Source organism: Piliocolobus tephrosceles, chromosome X (assembly GCF_002776525.5).
Source record: "Piliocolobus tephrosceles isolate RC106 chromosome X, ASM277652v3, whole genome shotgun sequence".
NCBI lineage: Eukaryota > Metazoa > Chordata > Mammalia > Primates > Cercopithecidae > Piliocolobus > Piliocolobus tephrosceles.
The window spans coordinates 65,646,664-65,672,128 of NC_045455.1; the positions used below are offsets into that span (position 1 = coordinate 65,646,664).

Here is a 25,465-nt window from a genome sequence, read left to right on the forward strand (position 1 = left end):
ATTAGGTAATTATGAGTTGACAAGCACATATTGAGAATGGCTGAACAAGAAAACAGAAAGCTTAATGTTCCTGATGACATTATGAACTACACAGTGGACAGGTGAGGCCTGGACTGACTACCTCAGACATACGTGATAAAAATAATCCTTGTTTTTCAGGTGAACCCTTGTTATTCCCAGATGAATGCAACTCTCAATTGATTCATCTGCAAAGAAAATGTTGACTTTTAAATTAGTGTCTGACGAGATAACTCAGCTGGTAGAAAATAGAATAATTTGATACATAGATATCCGAAGAATTAATGATCTGATTTAAAAGTGTTTTGAGATCCTTGGATTTAAAGTGTTATATATCATGGAGAAGACATAATGTTAAGGGCTATATAAACATTTCCCTTAATTTTATTTCAATAAATTTCTTCCTTGGGCAAGTTTCTTTAACCCTAGTTCTCAGTTTGCTCATTTTTAAAAAACTAGAGACAGATGGGGCCTTGCTATGTTGCCCAGGCTGGAGGGCAGTGGCTATTCACAGGTGCCATCCCACTACTGATCAGCATGAGAATTTTGACCTGCTCCATTTCCAGACTGGACCGTTTCACCCCTCCTTAGGAAACCTGGTGGTTCCCTGTCCTGAGAAGTTACCATATTAATGCCAAACAGTGCAGACACCCACTTGGCATAGCACACTATAGCCCAGAACTCTTGTGCTCAATCAGTTCTCCTGTCTCAGCCACCTGAGTAGCTGAGACTAAAAGTGCACACCACTCTGCCTGTCCATTTACTCATTTTTAATACTAGAGAAGTGCACTCAATTATTTATAAGATTCCTTACAGAGAAGACTATTAACATGCTGTACACATTGGCTTATCATGAAAAAACAATGATGATGACAACCTAACCTGCTCCTAAATGCATAATTCCTCATAATCTTGTGAATACACGTGAGCCACAAATGTTCATGATACAAACTTTAGGATGTAACAATCATATTCTCCCTAAGACTTAGAGGAACAGTTTAAGAAGATATGTAGTATTAGATGCAGTATTGAGGATTCACATGAAAGTGCTGGAGTCACTAAAAGAATGTGGACTTCAGTCTTTATTTTTGCTTTTCTAGATAGATTGTGTTTTTATTAAAAGAATGATCAAAAGCACCACACAAAATACAACATAGGATATAGTGAAAGTTCCCTTACCCAACACTGGTATTGTGATTGGTGAAGGGAAAACGTCAATTTAAACAGAGAAATTTATTTATTTATTTATTTTTTGAGACGGAGTCTCGCTCTGTTGCCCGGTCTGGAGTGCAGTGACCGGATCTCAGCTCACTGCAAGCTCCGCCTCCCGGGCTTACGCTATTCTCCTGCCTCAGCCTCCCAAGTAGCTGGGACTACAGGCGCCCACCACCTCGCTCGGCTAGTTTTTTGTATTTTTTAGTAGAGACGGGGTTTCACCGTGTTAGCCAGGATGGTCTCGATCTCCTGACCTCGTGATCCGCCCGTCTCGGCCTCCCAAAGTGCTGGGATTACAGGCTTGAGCCACCGCGCCCGGCCTCAAAACAGAGAAATTTAAAAATGATACATATATATCTTTAATTTTAAATTTTAACTTAAACTACAAATGTATTTCATTTGCCAGCAAAATATCTGTAGATTTCTACTCACTTTTTCGAGGCTTTTGCAGTTGTTTTGCTTACACTTAATTGGGCATTACTTTCTTTAGTGATTGACTTTTGTTTCATATTTCACTGGTTTACATATTTAACTAATTAATTTTAATAACAAGTTTAATTGGTATAAGCAGGTTTGAGAAAAAGGCAACTGACTTCAGTAGCATAAAACTTGTAGTAGAAGCAGAGGTTCACAAATGTATCAGAGGGAATTCTACTAGTTTTGAGCTACAAGCATGTGTTAAAGAACAAGAGCCAGACATGGTGATTTATACCTGTAGTCCAACTACAAGGGACGCTGAGGCAGGAGAATCACTGGACCCCAGGAGTTCGAGGCTGCAGTGAGCTATGATCATGCCATTGCACCCAAGCCTGGGCGACAGAACAAGACCCTATCTCTAAAAAGAAAAAGTAAAAAAGGAACAAGAAGCATCAGTTAATCTGGCAAATTAAGTAGATGTAATGAGAGTTCCTTATGTGCCTATCATCAGTGACAGATATTGCATAATAAGATATTAAGCTATTTTATTCACACTTTTAGAACATGGGTCTTTGGAGATTAGTGAACTGAATATTAAAATGATATTCTCACTAACCTTTCCATTTTCCTGTGAGCAAATTCCTGCCTTACAAGATACTTTGTTGATGGTCTCCCTGACATTTTCCTTTATGCCTGTATCTCCCTTGAATCCCGGTTCCTACAGTCATCACAGGGTTGGGAGACCTGTCCCTAACCCTCAATTCCCACAGGTGGGCCAACAATAAGTACTGTCATACTTACCCAGCATCCTGCCTCTGAATTCAGATCCAGGTTCTTGTTCCATTTTGCTTTGCGACCTTGGACTATGTTAATTAATATTGCTTAGTTTCCATTTCTTTTTCTGAAAAAGTAGGAACACTTAGCTTACAGGTGTGTTTGATTAAATGACCTTGGGGAAGCTCTAACACAAGTAGACAGTGAAGTGTCTGTTTTCTTTAATACCATTTCCTTAATATCAGTAATATTTTGCCTTTGCCTGTTACTTCCCATCACATTCCTGACACAGCGCTCTGAACCCTCACAGGCATGCTTGTTGAATCTCCTAGAGGTTGACCACCTGCTTGCCAGCGTGGCATCGCTGCCCATCAAGAGTTCAGATGACTTGCTTGTCCATATTATTCCCATAGCTACCAAAGCAATCTCCCTGAAGAACTTGGCTGGGTTTTTAGTCTCACTGGTTAGTGTGGGCAGCTCTCCACTTCTCACAGCTCCCTCTGCATACATCCTCTCCACCTCTGATTTCCTCTATAATTGTCATTCAACACATATTAAACATTTACTAAATACTGGTTATATTAGGGTTCTCCAGAGAAAAAAAAGCAATGAAAGATCTATCTATCTATCTATCTATCTATCTATCTATCTATCTATCTATCTATCTAATCATCCATCTGGAGGTTTATTATAAGGAATTGACTCACATGATTATGGAGACTAAATCCCAAGATTTGAAGTTGGAAAACTGGAGACCAGGAGAGTCAGTGGTATAGTTCTAGTCTTCCCCAAAGGCCTGAGAACCAGGAGAGAGGATGGCAAAGTTCCAATCTGAAGGCAAGTGGGCTCAAGGCCTGAGAAGAGCCGTATTACAGTTTGAGCTTGAAGTCAGAAAAACACCAATGTTCCAGCTCAAAGGCAGTCAGGCAGAAAGAACTCTCTCTTACTTAGCCTTTTTGTTCTATTTAGCCCTCAACTGATTGCATGAGGTCCACCCACATTAGGAATGGCAGTTTGCTTTACTTAGTCTACAGATTCAAATGTTAATCTCATCCAGAAACACCCTCATAGACACACCAAGAATAATGTTTGAGCAAATATCTGGGTATCCTGTGATCCAGTCAAGTCGACACATAAAATTAACCATCACACTGGGAATTGTGCTAGTCACTTTGCTCATATTCTTGTCATTATTTCTGGTCTCAGAGAAGTCATTGCCCCATCTTTCGCATCCTAATGGCCCCATCTATGAAGCTGACCCTGTTCTCTCCTGCTCCAGAGACCTGCTGTACCAATTATACCTTTCTCACAGCCTCAGTTTTTCCTTGCTCTTTTTCTACCTAAAAACATATTCAAGTTTTTCCTTCATCTTTTCTTGTGCAAAAAGAGAAGTTATATATTCTCTGACTTCATTCACTAAAACTCCCAGTGATCTAATTTACCTTATTTCTTCTGTATCTATTTTCCACTAAAAAGACTTATAAAGTCAACAATGGCTTTCTCAATCTAACAGTCTTAGTCTTTGCTTCATTTGATGTTTTGGTAATTTTTTAAAAAACCTACTTGCTTTTCTAAGAGCAAAAGAGAAATTATTCTTTTCTCTTTGCTTTGACAAGTCAGGTCCCTTGTTCCATACCGTCTTCTCTGCTAATTTGTAAAGTTCCTTTTTCTTGTCCTTTTTCCTTGGGTAAATGTTCCTTACAGTATTTTGAACTCTTTTTTTTTTTTTTTTTTTTTTTTTTTAAATTTCTTCCTCTATTTTTTTTTATTTTTTTTTTTTTTTTTTTTTTGGCATTCATCAAATTCCACTCCATGTTTTAGTAATTTCAATAGTATAGGCTCAAAAGGGAATCACCTAGACTTTGGCTATCTCTATCAGAAAGATTTTCCTGGTTAAAATGTTGTAACATATACATGCAAGCTTTAAGTGAATGGTTCAGATCTCTAATAATTCTCTATGCAGGCTTATGTAATTTGCAAAGCTATTAAAAAATTCTAGCTGAAACAGTTTCTCTCAAAAACTTTTATAAACTGTTTTTCCATGGAGAATACTGCAAATATAAACTGACTTAACTTTGCAGGTGAACAATCTGGCCATATGTATAAAGAGCTCTAAAAACCCATTAATAAATTCCCATTCTTGACATTCATCCTAAGGAACTAATTGGAGATGCCTTAAGTCATCCCTGACTCCTTTCTCTCAAACCCCACACTAAGCCAATAAAAACCCATTTCTCACCACCTTTACTGTTATCCCCACTGTCCAAAAGCCAACATCATTGCCCACCTGGATTACAGCAATAACCTCCTGACTTTTCCCTGTTTCTACCCTCTATAGTCTACTCTCACAGAATAGCCAAAATGATCAGATAGCCCTCTGTGCACAACCCTCCAATGCTCTCCTATCTCTGGGCATAGAGGCCAAATTCCACTTAGCATCAGAAGGTCCTCTTGGACTTCTTCACTTCCTACAGTTTTCCTATGAACTCTGCTTCAGCTATTCTGGCCTCCTTGCTGCTCTTCCTTAAATATTCCTTAAATATGCTAGATCCACTCCAAACTCAGGGTCTTTACATGCTTCTCTTTGCCTAGAATGTTTTTCTCCAATATCCACCTGGTTTGCTGCCTCACCACCTTCAGGTATTTGATCAAATGTCATTTTCTCTTTCTTTCCTGACCATCCTATTTAAAACTATAATCCCAAGGCCCCTATATCATCACTTCTTATTCCCCATCCCTGATTTAGTTTTCTCCAGAGTACTCATCACTATTTGATGTAATTTATAGTTTACGTCCTATTGTCTCTCTTTCCTCCTCCCCATGAGGTCAGGGACTTTGGACTGTTTGTTCACTAATGTATCTCCAATATCCAAAGCAGTAAATAGTATTCAAAATATAGTAGTTGAATTATTACAAATATCTATGTATAGAGCTGTCCAATGCAACGTTATTTATAAAACTAAAACATTTAGAAATTAACAAAATATCTTGTCATAATAAATCACGATACATCTATGGGATAAATTATGCACTTACGAAAAAGTCATAATTTTACAAATTATTTAATGATATGAAAAATACTCACCTTATGTTGTGGAAAAAACAGGAAAAAAGAATATGTAATAAAATCCCACTTTTATTTAAAACATAGAGGAGGGAATATATACAAAAATGTTATTAGTGGCTATCTCTGGGTAGTGAGATTAGAAGTGATACTTGTTTTTCTCTCTTATATTTGTATTTTGCAAATGCTTGACAATAAGTTCTACTTTTTTTTTTTTTTTTTGGGGATGGAGTCTCGCTCTGTTGCCCGGGCTGGAGTGCAGTGGCCAGATCTCAGCTCACTGCAAGCTCCGCCTCCCGGGTTCACGCCATTCTCCTGCCTCAGCCTTCCAGTAGCTGGGACCACAGGCGCCCGCTACCTCGCCCGGCTAGTTTTTTTGTATTTTTTAGTAGAGACGGGTTTCACCGTGTTAGCCAGGATGGTCTCGATCTCCTGACCTCGCGATCTGCCCATCTCGGCCTCCCAAAGTGCCGGGATTACAGGCTTGAGCCACCGTGCCCGGCCAAGTTCTACTTTTAAATTCAAAAAAGACAGAAAACTGTAAAGCTTTGAGGAAAAAAATGCTTCCTCATTCATCTTCTTTTTAATCCCCTCTAATCTGAATGAATTTCTCACTCCAGTTAGAGATACAATTTGCACATATCTTTTGGCACTGATCATATTCTGCTAGTGTTTTGTATCTTTATTTCCTCTATTAGGCCATATACTTTCTGAAGGCAAAAACCATGTCTTATTTACAATTTTAGAGCCTATAAAACCTGTCTCTACATTCAATAACTAGCTGAAAGAAAACGTTTTAATAGCCAGGAATAATGTATAAATGTGTAGTATTAGTTGCTTAGGGAAGCCATCAAGTTACGTAATTTTCCTAAAATGATCTGATGTCCCTCTTGACCATTTTGGAAATACTTAAGGTTTAAAGCTATATTATTAACAGAATGATGACTGCAGTATAAGTATTTTTAGGTTTTGGCACATCTTCCTGTTGCCTTTATTTATATATATTTTATTATCTGTTGATACATTATATTAAAATTTTTGATTCTGTAGTAAATTTGGAAATGGTAGATCTCAGGACACATTATGTAAGTTAGGTTAAGTTATGTTAGTTAAGCTGGCATAACAAATAGACCATGGCACAAATGGATCCAAAACATAATGACTCACATACAACAGAAGTTTATTTCTTGCTTTAAGGGTGGATGTTCCTGGTTGGCTGACAGTTTTTCTCCATATATTAAGGGTCCCAGTGCCTTCTAATTTATGGCTTCCCAGGTTATACAGCAATGTCCACTGTATGCTATTTGTATTTACAAATCTCTGCTTCCAGCACGTTAGGTTGTAAGTGTAGTGAGGGCATAGAATTGCCAGACACAGCAAATAAAAACACAGGAAGCCCAGTTAAATTTGAATTTCAGGTTATCAACACATTTGGTATACATTTTAGTATAAGTATATTCCAAATATCACACAGGTACGTTTAGTACAAGTATCACATAAACATATTTACACTAAAAAATTTTGTGTTTTTATCTGAAATACCGAATCAATTGAGTCCTGTGTTTTCTCTGGCAACCCTATGAGGGTGGTGATTCCATCTATCTCAGTTACGACTGAATCCCCAGAATCTAAAACAGTACCTGACTACCATAAATAAGATCAAGAAGTATCTCAATAACATTTAATGAATAATTGATTTTCTGTCAATCAGAACCCTTATTAGCAAAGAATACTGATTAATACTAATTAATACTAATACTGCTATTAGTAAGGATTTGTATTAAGCATTAGTGAGGAATACATATTAATACTTGTTATTAATAAGAATACTTATTAAGTATCAGCAAAGAATATTTACCAACAGATAATAATTTAATATCAGCATAGCAAACTGCAAATGTTTAACTAAAGTTCATGTCTTAGTCAGTTTAGGCTGCAATTACAAAATACCATAAAACTGGCGGGCACAGTGGCTCACGCCAGTAATTCTAGCACTTTGGGAGGTCGAGGCGGGTGGATCACTTGAGGTCAGGAGTTCGAAACCAGCCTGGCCAACATGGTGAAACTCCGTCTTTACTAAAATATGAGAAAATTAGCTGGGTGTCATGGCAGGCACCTGTAATTCCAGCTACCTGGGAGGCTGAGGCAGGAGAACTGCTTGAACCTGGGAGGTGGACGTTGCAGTGAGCCAAGATTGTGCCACTGCACTCTGGCCTGGACAACAGAGCGAGACTCTGCCATAAACAAAACAAAACAAACAAACCATAAACCAGATTGTTTATAAAAACTAATTTCTCATGCTTGTGGAGACTAGGAAGTCCAAGATCAAGGTGCTGGCAGATTTACTGTCTGGTGAGGACCTGGTTTGTAGATGGTGCCTTCTTGCTCTGTCTTCACGTGAGGTGAATGAGCTCCCATAGGCCTCTTTTATAAAGGCACTAATCTCATTCATGAGGTCTCTGCCTAACCACCTCCCAAAGGTCCTGCCTCTTAATATCATCACCTTGGGGGTCAGGATTTGAACATATGAATTTTGATGGGACACAAACATTCAGACTATAGCACTTCAGTAAAATAAATAGATAAAATTGGGTTTTCCTCAGGTATCTGCACAGCTCTGTCCAGTCTCTACTGAAACATCGACACCCTCAGTGACACCTTTCCCTGTTCTCCATGTCTTAAACTCCAAAACTCCTCCCTCTGCAGCACTTCATTTCCTTTCCCTGCTTTATTCTTCCTTTTTAACACTTAATGTGAATATACCACATATTATACTTATTTGTCTATCTTTCCCACTAGAATGTAAACTTCATAAGGACAGGCATTATTTCCCGTTTTATTCATTGCTACATTCCCAGCTCCTACACACAGGAGACAGTCAATAAATATTCGTTAAGCAAATGACTGAATAAACACCTTTTGTCCTTTAGAAATGAGTTATACATCTTATTAGAATTTACAGTTATCAGTAGCTTGATGATATTCACCTTACATGACACAAGATGACTTTAATCACACAATATCATGATTCTGCTTGCATCAACTCAGTTCACCAAGTCCTGTCCATTCTATCATCACAATGTCTTTGATAATCTTCTTCTCACCTTCCCTGTTGCCACTTCCTAAGTGCTTTTATGTGTTCTGCGGATTAACGCAGAAATTGTCAACTGGGCGCAGTGGCTCACGGCTGTAATTCCAGCACTTTGAGAGGCTGAGGGTGGGTCTCTTTAGTCAAGGAGTTTGAGACCAGCCTGGGCAACATGGCAAAATCCTGTCTCTACTAAAAACACAAAAATTAGCTGAGTGTGGTGGTGCATGCCTGTAATCCCAGCTACTTGGAAGGCTGAGGCACAAGAATTGCTTGAACCTGAGAGGCGGAGGTTGTAGTGAGCAGAGATTGTGCCACTGCACTCCAGGCTAGGCTACAGAGTGAGATTCCATCTAAAAAAAAAAAAAAAGAAATTGTCTAACTAGTCTCCTTACCCATTGTCTTCTCATTCTAATCCATTCTCCAAATCACTACTGAATTTATCTTTCTAAAATAAGAATCTGATTATTGGGTGTGTTTTGCGTTGCTATAAAAGAATACCCAAGGCTGGGTAATTTATGAAGAAAAAAGGTTTACACCGGGCACTGTGGCTCACGCCTATAATCCCAGCACTTTGGGAGGCTGAGGTAGGCAGATCACCTGAGGTCAGGAGTTCGAGACCAGCCCGGCTAACATAGTGAAACCCCATCTCTACTAAAAATACAAAATAAGCTGGGCGTGGTGGCAGATGCCCGTAATCCCAGCTACTTGGGAGGCTGAGGCAGGAGAATCACTTGAACCCGGGAGGCAGAGGTTGCAGTGAGCCAAGATAGTGCCATTGCACTTCAGCCTGGGCGACAGAGCGAGACTCTGAATCAAAAAAAAAAAAAAAAGAGGTTTATTTGGTGCATGGTTCTGCAGGCTGTACAAGATGCATGCATGGCATAAGCCTCTGTTTTTTTTTTTTTCTATTAATCATGCCACATTTTTAATTACGTACAAAGATCTAACATGTCACCCTGGGACCAATTCACCCACTGCTCTGTTTGGCAGTCTTTTGTCTCTCTCTTCAGCAATGGTGAGGCGGATACCCTTTCCTCAGGGAAGAGAAATCCATGGTTTGGCACCCTTGCCAATAACAAAAATCTTGGAAAGTCAAGTGGCAAAGCTGTTGCCATTGGTATCTTTCATGTGAACCATGTCAAAAGATCCAGGGTGCCTCTCTCTGTTGGTGATCACACCAATTCTTCCCAGGTTAGCATCGCCAGTCACCATACACAGGTGACCAGTGTCAAATTTGATGAAATCAGTAATCTTGCCAGTCTCCAAATCAATCTGAATGGTATCATTCACCTTGATGAGGGGATCAGGGTAGCGGATGGTGTGAGCATCATGAGTCACCAGATGAGGGATTCCTTTTGTGCCCACAAAGAATTTTCTCACTTTGCACAACTTGTACTTGACCTCCTCAGGTGTAATATGATGTACAGCAAAGCAACTCTTGGTGTCATAGATCAGATGCATATCCTCTTCTGTCTTGTCAATGCTGATGACATCCGTGAATCCAGCAGGGTAGGTTATATCAGTTCAGACCTTGCCTTCAATTTTAATAAATCGCTGCATGCAAATTTTACTTCATCTCCTGTCAGGCATACTTAAGTCTGTTCCTTAGGAAAATGATGAGGGGGAGACACTCTCTCAACTTGTGGGGACTGGTGGATGGACAAGGAGCAAACATACTGGCAATTTATCCAGTATCCAATGCTTTGGAGCTGCTACCCGCTTCAGATGCTTCTTGGGACCACAAGCCATGGCTGCGTTAGGCAAGGAAAGAGTGAGCCTCTGCTTTTCGAAGCTTCCAATGATGGTGGAAGGGGAAGGAGAGTGGTGTGTCACATGACGAGAGAGGAAGCAAGAGGGAAATGGGAGAAAAGTCCTGGGCTCTTTTTAACAACCAGATCTTGCAGAAACAAAGAGTGAGAATTCACTCAATCCTCAGACAATAGCACCCAGCCATTCATAAGGGACTTGTGCCCATGATCCAATCACCTCCACCAGACCCCACCATCAATACTGGGGATCAGATTTCACATGAGATTTGATATAGCCAAATTATATCATCAGGGTCACTCCTTGACCCCAAAACTTTGTCTATCACCCAAATAGTAAGATTCAAAATTTCTTAGTTGAGCACATGAAACCCTTCTTGACATGGCCCAGCATCCAGTCCTACCACTCTCCCACACATGTAGTTGAAGCTCTAAACTGCCCCTTCTTACCCACTCACGCATCCTCATGATTTGACTGCTCAAATATCACTTCCTTTGTGAGAGTTACGTGCTCTATCCTCAGTGCTCACAGAGCTCTTTGTACATTCTCCTAATAACACATATTTTAATAGCTACCAGGAATAAATGATATTTTGCCAAATCTAAGATGTACATTTCTTTCCAATATTTCGAAAATTGGAATGGCATCTTACAATCATGGCGTCTTACAATGCTGTCACCAGAAGGCGGTTGTGATGTAGTTGTCTTAGCCTGAACATGTGCAAACTTCCTGGTTATTCCTGGTGGCATGACTAGACAACTGCAAACTCCTGAGATTTCAGTCAACTAATCATTTAAAAAAGGATTTAGCTGGGCGCGGTGGCTCACGCCTGTAATTCCAGCACTTTGGGAGACCAAGGAGAGCAGATCACGAGGTCAAGAGATGGAGACTATCCTGGTGAACACAGTGAAACTCCGTCTCTACTAAAAATACAAAAAAAATTAGCCGGGCGTGGTGGCAGGCGCCTGTAGTCCCAGCTACTCTGGAGGCTGGGGCAGGAGAATGGCAAGAACCGGGGGGCGGAGCTTGCAGTAAGCGGAGATCGCGCCACTGCACTCCAGCCTGGGCGACAGAGCGAGACTCCGTCTCAAAAAAAAAAGAGAGAGAAAGGATTTAAATCCTGGTTGTGATCTGAAAACCCTTCATTGATACCTTCGAGTTGGAATAAGAAAGCACCAGCATTAATACTCCAACAGTTTGCAACAAAAACTGTTGGACCCCAACAGTTTGCAAAAAAATACCAAAGATAACAGTGGAATATTATTTTTTAAAAATGTTGCATCACTAATACTCTTAGCAGAATTCAATACAATGTGGAAAAATTCTATGTGATAAAAACCACTGTGTCATAGTTTAAGTAGCAGCATTTCCCTCTGGCCCCCTCCATCGTCCAAAAATAATGGTTTGTTACAACTCATGATCTTAAAATTGATAAAATATGGTATGTTACCTCGAACTGTCAAACGAACCCTATAAGTCATCTTATTTTATGCCTGGGGTCTGCTGACATAATATTGTATTCTCATTCTGTTTATCTGTCTTGTCTTTCCACTAGATTATAAATTCTCTGAGGACCTACCACTGTGGCTGTCACATATTAGGTGTGGAATTAATACTGGTTGAAAGAATGACTGCAATGTTTATGTTCTTCTGCTGTTCCACTTTGATTCTAATTGTCAATCTGGATATATCCATTTTCAGGGCTGATCTTGAATTGTCTGAGACTTTGACTATTACTGTGAAACACCACTCATTGGAAAGATCGAATTTCTTCTTAATAGTCATCTCTACTAGCATTTTCTTTTGAGGGCTGATATAACATTAGTATGACCAAAATTAAATTTCCTTAGATATGTATTAACTGATTACATTGGCTGGATAGTTTCACATCTAATTTTTTTATGCTTAAAACTTTTATATGTTATTTGATGTTCTCAACCTCTCCATATCATTGACTAATGTGATCTCAAAGACAGTAGTATAGCAGAGCGCTGAGGAAATAGTAAGACTGCCAAAAGAAACTCTGTTAGGTTACGTATGAGGAACACTAAGTTCATCTGATTATTCTGCTCAGATGGCACATCTGGATACCATAAACCAAGTCATTGGCACATAATTATTTTTAAACTGTGTCACCCTGCTTAATTGGTTTAAAATAATTTAAAAGGGCTCTGGTTGGCTCTTACAAATGAATCTAATTCATCAGTTTTAATTCTGTTAGAATAGCTTCGTTTCAACAATTTAGGTTATTATTTAAGCCAGGGTCACCATTCTTTCAAAGGTTTTCATATAATTTGTCTTTCCCTTTTTAAATTGAAGCAAGAGCATTAAGAAAACATTCCTTTAAAAACAGCAGCAAAGAGGAAGTTTTCTCCAATACACCTATTCTGACCATTGCCCTCTCAGAAAAATCTTCCCTAATTCTTTAGACTGTAACATTACAAGGCGTAGCACAGACTACTCTAACTAGTTTTCTCTCTACCACTGCAAGAGCTCACTGTTTCTTCAGGTGAGTCTGGTGAAATACTTGTTTTGCATTTGGGGGCCATATTTTAGAAAATAAGGCTGAATATAACCAGCATCTTTCTAGAATCACAGATAGAAGTTGACTGAAGAAGACATTCATGTTTTTCATCATTTGCTCACTCCAGGACCTAAGCTCACTGAGGGAAGAGTGAGAATCTCCAGCAGTACTTGGTTTTTTCTTTTTCACCAAACATAGTTGAATTCATAAATATGCATATGATACAACTCCATTGTTAAATATATTGGTGATCACCCGGGGTATTTTTTTTTTTCCCTCTACTGTGCAGATTTATTTTAGGAATTCTATTTAAAAATGCAGTTAACTCTAAGGTTTTGTGAATTTTTAAAGTTATTTACTGAGTACTAGTAGATGCCAGGTACATACATTATTCTTATACATTAAGCATGTGGTTCCTGATCAGAATTATGTATAAGATTCACCTGAAGAACTTTAAAAAAAAAAAAATGAAATGACCAAAGCCTATCTCGAATCTACTGAATTCCTTTCCTCTGGGGATGGGCACTTGGTACATTATTTTTTTAAGCCTTATGGGTGATGCTGATGTGCATTTCTTGGCTAATAACCACTGCTTTAAGCCACCATACACCAACAGCTAAACAGTCAACCAGAGTCACTAATAATAAACTTGGCTTATTTCACAACTTTGTCTAGGGACTGCTTGTCAATGTTTCCTGGTTTTTGACTGCTGCCTAGGTATGTCCTCGTTTCTTTCCTATTCTGCCTCAGCGCCTCACCTTCCACTACGTCTGGACTTCTGAACTGGACACGTAATCTTTGATCTCAGAAGTCATCATCATAAGCATAGGTTCTGGTTGTGGCTGGCTCACTGGACTTGGCTTTCCTCACCTTTGCGTCTAACCCTATCTCTACTACATACTTTCACTTATGACCCTAGTATGACAACCTGCTAACACCATCGAGTCAGGGAAGAAAGAGCCATGATGGTGATAATGGCAGTGGCCCGTCTGAAGTGGCTGCTGCCCTGACGCTGGCTACAATCCGGGAGGCATGGCTAGGGCCGCGGTGCTCCATGGAGCCAGCAAGAGCTGGAAACAGGCAGAAGCCCTGCCCCCTTCCAAGTTGGAAGACTGGGAGTCCTGCCCTCCTGGGTGTAGCTGCAGCCACCCAGTCATGGCAGTGGATCCATTCATCTCCGCACTCTTAGGGACCAGGAAGCTCCTGCTCCCGCTGGCTGGGAAGTGCCTGCTCCCACTGCCTGGCCTCTCCCTGCTCCCAGCACCCACTCTGATTTCAGAGCAAAGTTGTGACCGAGCCTGGCTGCTGTCACCACCTGTCCAGGTGCGTACGTGCTCAGGGCAGCATTGACACGCAAGCCCCCTGCTGCCTCGGTCCCCTCTGGACTTTGGGCACTGATAAGCACAGGAGGGAGGCAAGTCGAGGGGGAATAAGGGCAGCTCAGTGCGGGCCTGTAGGTACCACTCAGCATGAACAACCTGGGCGCCATGGGCACCGTGGATGGCAGGTTAATGGCAGCAGGAGCCAAACAGTCTCCTGGGCGGAAAGGGGCAGATCCCCAGTAAGGCCAGGGGCCAGGCTGCCAGTTTCATGCAAAGGAGTGAGAACTTATGGTGCTTTCTCCAGGCCTGCCCATGGTTACCCATGGACCAATCAGCACACACTTCTTCCTCTCAGAAGCCCATAAAAACCCTGGACGGAGCCAGACTTGGACAGACAATGGGATGACCTGCTCACAGACAGGAGCTACCCACTGTGGGTTTCCTCTCTGCGGAGAGCTGAGCAGACGACAGGACGACCTGCCTGCTGAGAGGAACTACCCACTGTGGGTCTCCTCTCTGCTAACAGCTGGACACTTATTGGGATGACCTGCCTGCAGAAGGAAGCTACCCATTACCCTCAGGTCTCCTCTGAGCTGTTCTGCTGCTCAACAAAGCACCTCTTTGCCTTGCTCACCCTCCACTTGTCCACCTACCTCATTCTTCCTGGATGTGGGACAAGAACTCGGGACCTGCCAAATGGCATGGCTGAAAGAGGTGTAACACAAACAGGGCTGAAATATGCCCCTTGCTTGCCATGTTGCGGGCAACACAAGAAGGAGAGAAGAGAGGAGAGAAAAGAGAGGACAGAAGAGAGAAGAGAAGAGCTGTGGTCCCTGGGGGAGCCCAGACCTAGGAGCTCCCTGTGACACCCTCTTTGGGGTTCTGCGGCTCCTGGCATCTCCAAGCTTCCAGGTGCCACTGCATTCCCTGGCGCCAGCTGTGGAAGCTGCTTGCAGTATACCTGGTCCAGCCACAGCCTTGCAGGGAGCCAGCCCCTGGAGCTGCCTGCCCTGCTGCAGCTGGCATGCCTAGCTGTGCGCAGTGGCTGGACCCCATGCTTGCTTGCTCACACAACCCTCGCTGCTTTGCACCTGGCTTGCACTTGGCAGGTGTGGGATCCAGGCCGGGAGTATGACCACAGCGTAGCCTGCTGGGCCTGGGGGCAGAATGAGCCCAGCAGGCCTGACCAAAACTCGGGCAAAGGTGACACTTTTCCAGCTGGAAAAGTGACACTCCAAGGATCCTGTGACAATGGCTCCATTGAAAAATGATTTCGAATAATTGTAATAATAGGTAAGGTAATTGTGAATGCATGTTAATCTTCAGTAGTCTAGTTTGATTCCTTTCAAACATTGCTTTGTACTTAGCAACCCAACTGAAAAATAAATCTCCAATTCATAAGAGAAAAAAACCTTAGATTGGAATAAAGGCCCTCTACTGTCTAGATCTCACCTGTGTTTCTAGATCTTGTACTATTCTACATGTACCTGATGCTCCAACCTAGCTGTAACTTCACTGTTCCTCAGGAAGCCCTCAGTAATGCTGTCCTAACTTCCTTTCTTCACATTTTCAATGTTGGGAAGATCTTTTCACTAGCAGCTTCCTCTTCCTTTACCCGTATCCAAATCCAACCAGTCCTTTAAGACAGCGTTTCTTAAACCTGAATAATGTACAGACTCCTTAAATAAATTCTTATGATCCTGGAGAATGTTTTCAGTAGGCTGGGGACCACAGACCAGTTTGAAAAGCACAAATATAAAGAACTAAAGACCAATTGTATAAAATTATGCAAATGATCACATTGAAAGAAAAATTTTATCTTTATAATTGGTAAAATAACTTGTGTTTTGCCATAGAACTCTGATTCTTATCTTCAGATCTATGATCTGTTTAAGAAACACTACTTTAAGGCAAAGCGGAAACATACCGACCTTGAAAAATGTTCCTGCATCACCCCAAGTTAATACATTTTTATTTTTTCTGATTTGGTGTCTAACAACTTTCTGCATTGGAGTAGCTAGTAATATGTAGTATTTTCCTAGAAAACATAAGCTCGTTGAATACAGGGACCACATTTTATTTTTTATATGCACCACACGTAATACACACTACGTCCTCAGGATGTATTGGCTGTAAAACCTGTATTCCATGCTCTTATTTTGTAGTCCAAATCTCTTTAAAATATCACTCTTCTATTGTCCATACTCATAGAACAGCATATTACTCAAATAGCTCTGCTATAAATTAACAGTTAAGTTTCAGAAGTTATCTTAAAGTTAAAACTCCAAGTCACGAAACTCAGATTTTTTAAAAGTGCCACAAAGTGTCTCTTCTGTGTTAATGTTAATAGAATCCTTTCTTTAAACGATCAGTAGACAAACTAAGAATTTCCGGATAAAGAACAAACTCTGGAAAAACAGGGCTAGTGGGAGAGGTCCTATAAATACCTACCTAGTCTTACAAGGGCTGTCTCTAACTCAGCTTGTATTTAAGGTAGTTTCTTCAGTTTTTCAACTAATGTGTTTGAGAAAACTGTTTTCCTCGGACATGCAGGCGTGGGCTCCTTACCTCAGGTAAGGTGACAGCAGCTTGACAGAGAATGCCTTCCCTCCCACGGCATTTGGGAGGAGGCTGAAGGCAAGACACAGGCGGGGTTACGGGAAACCCATGCTCTGCGCCATCTGGACAAGCTGAAGTCAGTTTTTCCGCTTTCACACGAGGTAATGGATTATGATGGGCTCAGGTCCCCTTTAGCTCTGAAACAGGTATTCTGTGGCTCTAAGTAAACACGGCATGAGGCAGGTATTTCTCTGGTAGGATCAGTTGTATTTCCCAGAGAATAAAACGGGCAACAAACCATTTAACGATATGCGAATCGTCCCCTAGGCCCTATTTGGGGCTGGATAAATATAAAGAAGGTTTGCTTCCTTTTTGGCGGGTCCTCCAACGACAGCGTTCATGGCCCGCTGCGGGTCCAACTTCTACCTCTCGTCGCTCCCCCGAGGACTAGCGAGGCTCCGGGCGAGGACAGCCCCTCAACCGCACTCCCCAGAGAGAGCGCTGTGACTCGCGGAGATTAGTCCCCGGTCATAAACAACCTCTCACTTCCCCTCCCCCGCCCGCGCCCGCCCGCGCCGGGGCGGCCCTAGGAGGCCCAGGAGCCACCTCCAGCGCCCGCGAGGCCCCGAGTCCTCCTCGGGAGGGCGGCTGCGGACCTGCCCTCTTCTCCTAACCAGGTGTTTGTCCACTTTACTCAGCCCTTCTTACTCGTCCACAATACAGCCACCTCAGAGGGGGCGCTGACGCCAGCCCCTTTTTCCCTTCTCTCGACCCCAATCACCTTCCAACAGCCAAAGAGAGGCCAGCCGCCCTGACGCGCAGGCTCACCGCCGCGGCCGGCGCGCGCGCGGACGCGTCCCCCGCCCCCACCGCGCGGTTCTTCCGCGGTTCGGCCCCGCCCCTTCCCGAAGCCCGCCTCCGGGTCGGCCCGCCCGCCCGCTCGCGCGCACCCGACGCCCCGCCTCCGCGCGTGCTCAATAACTGTCCCCGGAGCCGGTCTGCAAGCTTCCCCCGCCCCTGAGCTGTTTAAATATGCTAATGAGAGGGTAGGGACTAGCCAATAGAACGGCGAGGCGATGTATCACGTGGCTCGGGGACGTGTCAGGGGCGGAGCCTCCGCAGCCCCTGCCCGAGTTAAAACCGGAGTGTGAGAGAGAAAAGCGCTTCAGTAGCGAGAGGGGCTGAGAAAGTGGTGACACTGCCGGGGTGCGGAGGGAGTCCCTGAAACTTCTCCCAACAGCCCCAGGGCCAATCTCCCCTCAGCCCACTCCCCTCTTCGCCAGCTCCCAGGTCCCCACTCCCTGTACCGGGGGTGGGGTGGGGAGCCAGGCCCGTCTCCCGCTGGGACACACACAGGGGCCGGGAGCGGGGACGGGACCCCCGAGGCGGGGGGGACGGACCGACAGACAGACGGCTGGGCGCCCGCCCCAGCGGGCAGGCAGGCAGGAGGAGGCGGAGGCGGGGGTACGACGGGGAGGACTGGGTCTGGGGAGTTTCCTCTCAACTATCGGGGGAGAAACTCCCTGCAGCCGGAGGAAAGACCCAGACGGTGTTTTCCTCCCGGGGGCCGCGCTCCCCCGCCCCGCGTAGCGGCGGTCGCCGCCACCGGCGCCTCCACCTCTACCATCTCCTCTTTCTCCACCACCTCGGGCCCCGGTGTCCCCGGCCAGCACTATGCCCATCTTACTGTTCCTGATAGACACGTCTGCCTCTATGAACCAGCGCAGCCATCTGGGCACCACCTACCTGGACACGGCCAAAGGCGCGGTAGAGACCTTCATGAAGGTACCGACTGACCGAGTCCGGGCGGCGACCCCGGCCCGGCGGCCCGCGGGCGGCAGGGTGGGGGAGGGCGGCCAGGGCGGGGGTGTCGGGGACCTGACTGCGGGAGCTGCCGGGCTCGGGGACCCCCTCCCCCACCGCGCGGGCGGGCGGGCGCTGCGAACCGGCCTCGGCCGGGGCCCGGGTTCCGGCCCCGGGCGGTGTGTGGGGAGCGATCTGTGTGTTGGGGGCGGCGTGGAGGGGTGGCCGCTGCGTGTGAGGTACTGTGGGGGCGGCGGGGCCGCTGGGCGCCCCTTCTCCGCCTCGTAACCTCGCCTCTGTGCTTCCCTCTCGCCCGCCCTGTTCCTCCTCCCGTCCCGCAGCTCCGTGCCCGGGACCCTGCCAGCAGAGGAGACAGGTATATGCTGGTCACTTTCGAAGAGCCGCCCTACGCTATCAAGGTAACAGCCCTCGCCCTCCCCCTTTCCTCCCTTCCCTTCCCTGTTCCTTCCTCGCTCGCCCTCCCCGCCCCCCCATTCACCCTTCATTATGCTCCCCTCCCCCACCCGCTGCGCTCCCAGCCGCTGAGGTCTCTTCCCTGCGGGCTCCCACCCCCTCCCCCGCTCGGCAGCGTCCTAGCGCGGCGCGGAGTCGCTGGGCCACCGCCGTCCCCTCCCGGCCCGGCCCGGCGGCGGCGGCGGCGGCGGCGCTGCGATCAACATGGCCGACATTTCCCCTCCGCGGCGTGAGCGGCAGCAATGAACTGTGGGGGATATTTATTCAAGTTAGCCGGAGTGACAGCCGGGCCCGGCCGCGCACAGCCCCGGTTTGCATTAAAGGGGAATCGGCCCGGCCCGCAGTGGGAGCCAAATACGGGGCTGCCAGGATTGGTCTTGTCAAATTCGTCCTAAGAGGGCCGGTGGGACAGCTGCAGGTTAACTTCCTAAGTCTGGCTCCCGTCTGCTTCCACTAGTACGTTCACATACCCAAATTTTGGGTATTAGATTAGGTAGTAAATTTGTCAGTGAAGTTATAAAGTATTAAGGCTGTTAACTACCAAAACCTAGAGAGGAAGCAGGTTTATTCCTGGGCCACCTTTGGAGGAGAGTTTCCTCAGCAGTGGTACAGTATTAAAACGTCAACCAAGCCAAACCAACCAAAAGTGAAGCTGCTACTTGGTGAATGTCAGATTATAACGGCTGTGTGTACATGGCTTTAAAAAAAAAAAAAAAAAAAAAAATCTTACATTTTTCTTTTCAGGCTGGATGGAAAGAAAACCATGCAACGTTTATGAATGAACTGAAAAACCTTCAGGCTGAAGGACTTACGACTCTTGGCCAATCCCTAAGGACAGCTTTTGATTTATTAAATTTAAATAGATTAGTAACTGGCATAGACAACTATGGGCAGGTAGGTTGAATAATAAGGTGGCAAAATAGTTGATTTTTCATTTTGTGGAAAAACACAGTCCAGTCCAAAAACTACATAACATGAAATGCAAGTATAAAACATTCCAGATTAAAACAGAATATGCACATTGTTCAAAGGCAAAACTCTATATGTTTTACATCCCTCATTTTTTCCCCCTTTAAAATGCATTTGTATTCAGGATTAGAATCTGAATCTTTTGCTAAAAATTTGACATACATTGATTTTAATCCCTTGAAAGTTCACTAAAGACCTAAAAGGGAAAGCATCCTACCTCACCACACTCAAGTTGTGTGTGCAACTATTGTAGTGACTTACAGACACTAGTTAGTGGTCTTCATTTCTATATTAGTAAAGATGTTAGAGGAAATTAATCTGTTTGTTGCATCAGGGTTTAATGTGATCATGCTGTATAACTATTCTGAAAGGTAAGAAGATTTTCACTGGAATACAGTCACTGGCTGAGAACATTAAGTTTTCTCCTTTTGAAGCATACACAATTAACTATTGCAGGAAGGATTCTGGATTAAATTTCAGGCCCAGAGTTTTAATTTAAATTCCAAACCCTTGGCAAAAAAGACTGCTGGAAAATATGAAAGAACTCTTCGTTTCTTAATCCCCACAGGTCCTTTTATTTCACTTACTTTCATCTATTTGAGGATGAGAGAAGCTTTAAATCAACAACAATTCACTAAGGAATAATGCAAGGTGGTCCATTGTAACATTTTATGATATCTTTGCCCTGGAAATAAGAGATACTGAACAACATATAATGTTACATGTAACAAAGGAATATTATTTCCAAGGAGCTCAATTCTTAGGTTGTAGTGAAAAGCACTATTCCTATAATTATATATTGGGTATATGTTGTGTTCTTTTCCCAAGTCCCACAGTCCCTAGTTTTGTGAGTTTCATACATTTCAGGGAAATTCTCTCTGTGACTACAACTTTTATTTGCTTCCTATTGAAGGAAATGAACTTGTTTCTGTTTTAAGAAATTTTAAGCTTCTTAGGGATAACTTCAGTGCTTAAGTATCTTTGGAAATAGCTGAGTTTAGTCCTATAACATTTAAAGTATACATTGAAATTCAGAGTGAGCTTACCAAATTGAACTTCCATCGTTTAATTAGGTAAATATGTGCTTTCTTACTACATTAATACTTTTCTGTTTTTCCCATCTCTGCTGCTTTTATTTTGCAACTTTTAGTAATTTAGGTAGATTTGCAATGAACTTTTTGGTTTGTTTCTGTAAAATAGTAGTGGATTTCTTTCTCTTTTATATTTCTTTGTGATATGTAGCACAACACAGTCTTATTGCTTAAAGTTTTCATCCTTACCTCTTTGAGTTCAAAGAGATATTTAAAACTTGCCATTATTTGGTTACCTTGATTGGTTGTCATGCTGTTAGTGTATGGCAGAACTATTAGTTTCCTCTTTTTCTGCATCACATTTCATAAGTGGTCAAGGCATTTGGACACATTCACCTCCTGCTACCTAGCACAAATACTTCTTAGATTGCTTCCTTCAAAAAACTGCTTGTCATGGAGAGGCTGAGGACATTTGTAATTTAAACCTGTATTTTCATTTTCCCAGTTGATATCTGCCCCCAGAGAACACTTTAGTTCTTGTCCGTAAGGCTTATAAAAACTTTGAGGGAAAGGTGGTCCTGTGCTGTTACCACTTTGACCAAGAGAAAAACCTGGAGATTGGGATGTTTTTGCATGTTAGGATTTATTCAATAACAGGGAGGGATGATGCTTCTCCCTTATTTTGATGAATCAGCAAAGATTGCAAGGCATAATATTAATGCTTATGTCTTGAATTGGCACATTAAAAATGACGCTAGCCTTAAAATGAGCCACTGTTTTCAAATGAAAATGATAATTTGAGTAAAGAGTATTTAATAGGAAGAAAACATTCTTGCAGAAGATTTTTTTCATCATAAAACTATCTGATTTAAACATTTCACGTTTTCTGTTCACAAAAAGGATAAATGATTAGGAATTTTGGATGCCTCAAATATTTAATACTAAATATTGTTCATGTGTTTTCTTCTTTGTAAAAGTACTTTGTATCTGCCTGTTTTCTGTGGAAGACTTTTATTTTGTAACTTCAATGTCTTTACATAAGTATTTCCCCTTTCCTGCTCTATACCAGGATCTGTGGCGTTCACAGTACTACTTGTATGTAATGTTAGTAGTTGAAGGAAATGAGAAAAGATTAGGTGGAAGATAGAACATATATATTTTATAGAATATCTAAAAACTTTAATGTTCTGAATTACTTTCTTAAATGTCTATGGGTTAATATATATGTTTGTATATTTATATAGATATCCACCATTCTCCCACATATATGCACATATATGATTTTTCATAACTAATTACAAGACTATTAAACCTGTATTGCATTTGTTAACTTAGTTAACATACCTACAGATAAAACATCTTTGAATTATTTGCTAGGATGCTGTCAGAATTTGCAGGGCATTAGTAAGGTTAAAGTAGCTGAGAAAAAAGAATGGTTCTTAGTGAATGTTTTCCTCAAGCACTTTGGATATTCTACTAACAAATTCCATTCCCATAGATGTTCTTATAAATATTTAATTTTGATAATCAGTACCATTTACTGATATTTCTACAGTAATGGAATGATGTGTAGCCTTTAGTCAATCTTTTCCTTTATAGCAGTACTTCATTAAATTGCATATAATTGCAGATAAATTTGATACATAATTTTTTCACATGTGTTCAACAGAGTTTCAAATAACACTGATCCAGTTTGAGAGCTGCTGAAAGTCTGAACCAGCCTTAATATCTAAAATTAGGAAATGTATAAAATGTGAGAGATCTGATTAAAGTTTTATATGTAGATGAGTTAATTTTCATATTGTTACAGGTCATCCTGTTTTCCATCTATATATATATATATATATTTTTTTTTTTTTGAGACAGAGTTTCTCTCTTGTTGCTGAGACTGGAGTACAGTGGCGTGATCTCGGCTCACCGCAGCCTCCTTCTCCCGGGTTCAAGCCATTCTCGTGCTTCAGCCTCCTGAGCAGTTGAGATTAGAGGCTTGAGCCACCATGTCTGGTTAATTTTGAATTTTTAGTGGAGACTGGGTTTCTGGTCAGGTTGGTCTCGAACTCCTGAACTTAGGTGATCCGCCTGCCTTGGCCTCCCAGAGTGCTAGGATTATAGGCGTGAGCCACAGTGCGCAGTCCAATATTTTCAACATTGTCTTTTTTTCGGTAAGTTAGGTTAGTTAAGATTAGCCGATAAATCTTACTCTGGCCTGCAAGTCCATTTTTGTTACTGACCTGACTCCGCACCCCTGCTACCTGAAGTATACTAGTACTAATTAAATTGTTCCAGGAGTTAGAATGGCACCTTTCCTACTATGTGCCCTCGGTGAAGACAATCCTTGACAGATATCTTAAAAGGAGATAAAATATGTGCTTAATTTTTTCAGGAGTTTCTGTGGTGAATGTTTACCTCATTGAAAAATGGTGGCTTTCAGACAATGTCAAATTTAATGATTCTCGGGGAAAAAAATTTTAAAGAATTTTATTTTTGAGCATAAAGGTCTACTTTGTAAACTTAGGAGATAATACAGTTATAGTTCTAATACTACTTTTTTTCCTTTACCTAAATAGTACTCATTTAATAGATGGTGTGAAATACAGGCTTTGAAGGCTGGCAGGTGAAGTAGTGAGAACTCCATTTCCATTTAGGTGTTTGGTTTCTCTTAGATTATCAACAAATGTATGAATAAGAGTTTGATATTTATTAAGCTATAGACATCTTTTCAAATGAAAGTAAGTTAATTACTATACCTGAAATACTGCTGTGTTGAATATAAACTGGAAACACAATGATGAATGGTATTTTGTAAATTTTTTAATTCCTTTAATTAAAAAATTTTTTTAAATTGTGGTAAGAAACACCTGACAAAATTTACCATCTTAACCATTTTTAAGTGTGCAATTCAGAGTGTTCAGTATATTCATATTGTTGTGCAACCAATATCTAGAACTTTTTTATCTTGCAAAGTTGAAACTGTATGTCGAGTAACTCCCAGTCCCTGGAAACCTCTATTCTAATTTCTGTTTTTATGAATTTTGTCTGCTCTGGATATCACAGTTAAGTGAAATCGTACAGTATTTGCCTTTTTAGACAGGCTCATTTCACTTATAATAATGTTCTCAACATTCATTTATGTTTTAGCATGTCAGGATTTTCATCCTTTTTAAGGCTGAATAATACTCTATTGTATGTACCACATTTTACTTGTCCACATATCCCTTGATAGTCATTTGGTTGCTTCCACTTCTTGGCTGTTGTGAATAATGCTGCAATGAACATGTGTGTGTAAATAGCTTTTTGAGATCCTGCTTCTAGTTCTTTTGGATATATACCCTGAAATGAAATTACTGGATCATATTGTAATTCCATTTTAAATTTTTTGAGGAAGTACCATACTGTTTTTCATAGCAGTTGTACCATTTTACATTCCTACCAACAGTGCACAAGGGTTACACTTTCTGTATATCTTCACTAACACAATTTTCTATTTTTCTTTGACATTAGCCATCCTAATGGGTGTGAGGTCGTATCTCACTGTGGTTTTTATTTACATTTCCCTAATTATTTATGTTAAGCATCAACATATGCTTGTTGGCCATTTGTACACCGTCTTTGAAGACAAGTCCTTTGCCCATTTTAAAATTGTTTTTTGTTGTTGAGTTTTAGGATTTCTTTATATTTTCTGGATATTAATCCCGTATCAGATATATGATTTGCAAATATTTTCTCCCATTATGTAGTTTGCTTTTTCACTCTGTTGTTTCTTCAATACACAAAGTTTTTAATTTTTATATGGTCCAATTTATGTATTTTTACTTTTATTGCCTGTACCTTTGGTGTCTTCCACAAAATCATTGCTAAACCCAATGTCACTGAAGCTTTTCTCCTGTGTTTTCTTTTAAGAGTTTTATAGCTTTAGATCTTCTGTTTAGGTCTTTAATCTATTTTGAATTAATTTTTGTATATGGTATAAGGTAAGGGTCCAACTTCATTCTTTTGCATGTGGATATCCGGTCTCCACTACCATATGCTGAAGAGACTGCCCTTTCCCCGTTGAAGGGTCTCTGCAAATCTCTGAACCTTTGAACCTCAATAATTATTGTTGGTGGAGAGGGCACTCTCCTGTCAAACTTGCTTAAATGTTTTTTCCCCATCTTTATTGTGTAAAAGAAGAGCAATGGCTGGAAATGTGAGAATTGGAATCCCAATCTTGGCCTTGCCATTGAATTATTATGTAACATTGAGCATTCACATTACTATTTTGAGCCTCTGCTGCTGCTTATTCCAAGTTGGCAGTAATGAAGCCATTGTACCTTTAATATAGAATTGATGAGAGATTTAAATGGGATGATATATTTAAAATGTACTTTAAAAATTAGGATGTGCTCACTAGACAAAAGCATCCTTTTCCCCCAAAAGGTTAGTATATTTACCTCTAGT

General features: G+C 41.9%; 1 protein-coding gene, 1 long non-coding RNA gene and 1 pseudogene across 4 annotated transcripts in view; 1 reads left to right on the forward strand and 2 right to left on the reverse strand.

The window, feature by feature from the left end:
• Positions 1-1,520: 1,520 nt before the first annotated feature.
• On the reverse strand, positions 1,521-17,642 carry LOC111523094. The gene is made up of 3 exons (XR_002725429.1): positions 17,533-17,642; positions 2,452-2,551; positions 1,521-2,068 (listed from the first exon to the last, which is right to left on the reverse strand). It is a non-coding gene; the product is annotated as an uncharacterized LOC111523094 (long non-coding RNA).
• On the reverse strand, positions 9,419-11,257 carry LOC111523093 (annotated as a pseudogene).
• A 29-nt stretch (positions 17,643-17,671) lies between the features above and the next one.
• INTS6 (integrator complex subunit 6) overlaps positions 17,672-25,465 on the forward strand; it is a 136,551-nt gene continuing 128,757 nt past the window's right edge. For all 3 annotated transcript variants that reach the window (XR_002725430.3, XM_023187424.3, XM_023187423.2), the window contains exons 1-3: positions 17,672-18,536; positions 18,896-18,973; positions 19,773-19,922. Coding sequence is in view for 2 of the 3 variants with exons in the window: in XM_023187424.3 (XP_023043192.1) it covers positions 18,426-18,536; positions 18,896-18,973; positions 19,773-19,922 (339 nt within the window). In the remaining variant the exon portion in view is untranslated. The remainder of the gene's footprint in view (positions 18,537-18,895; positions 18,974-19,772; positions 19,923-25,465) is intronic.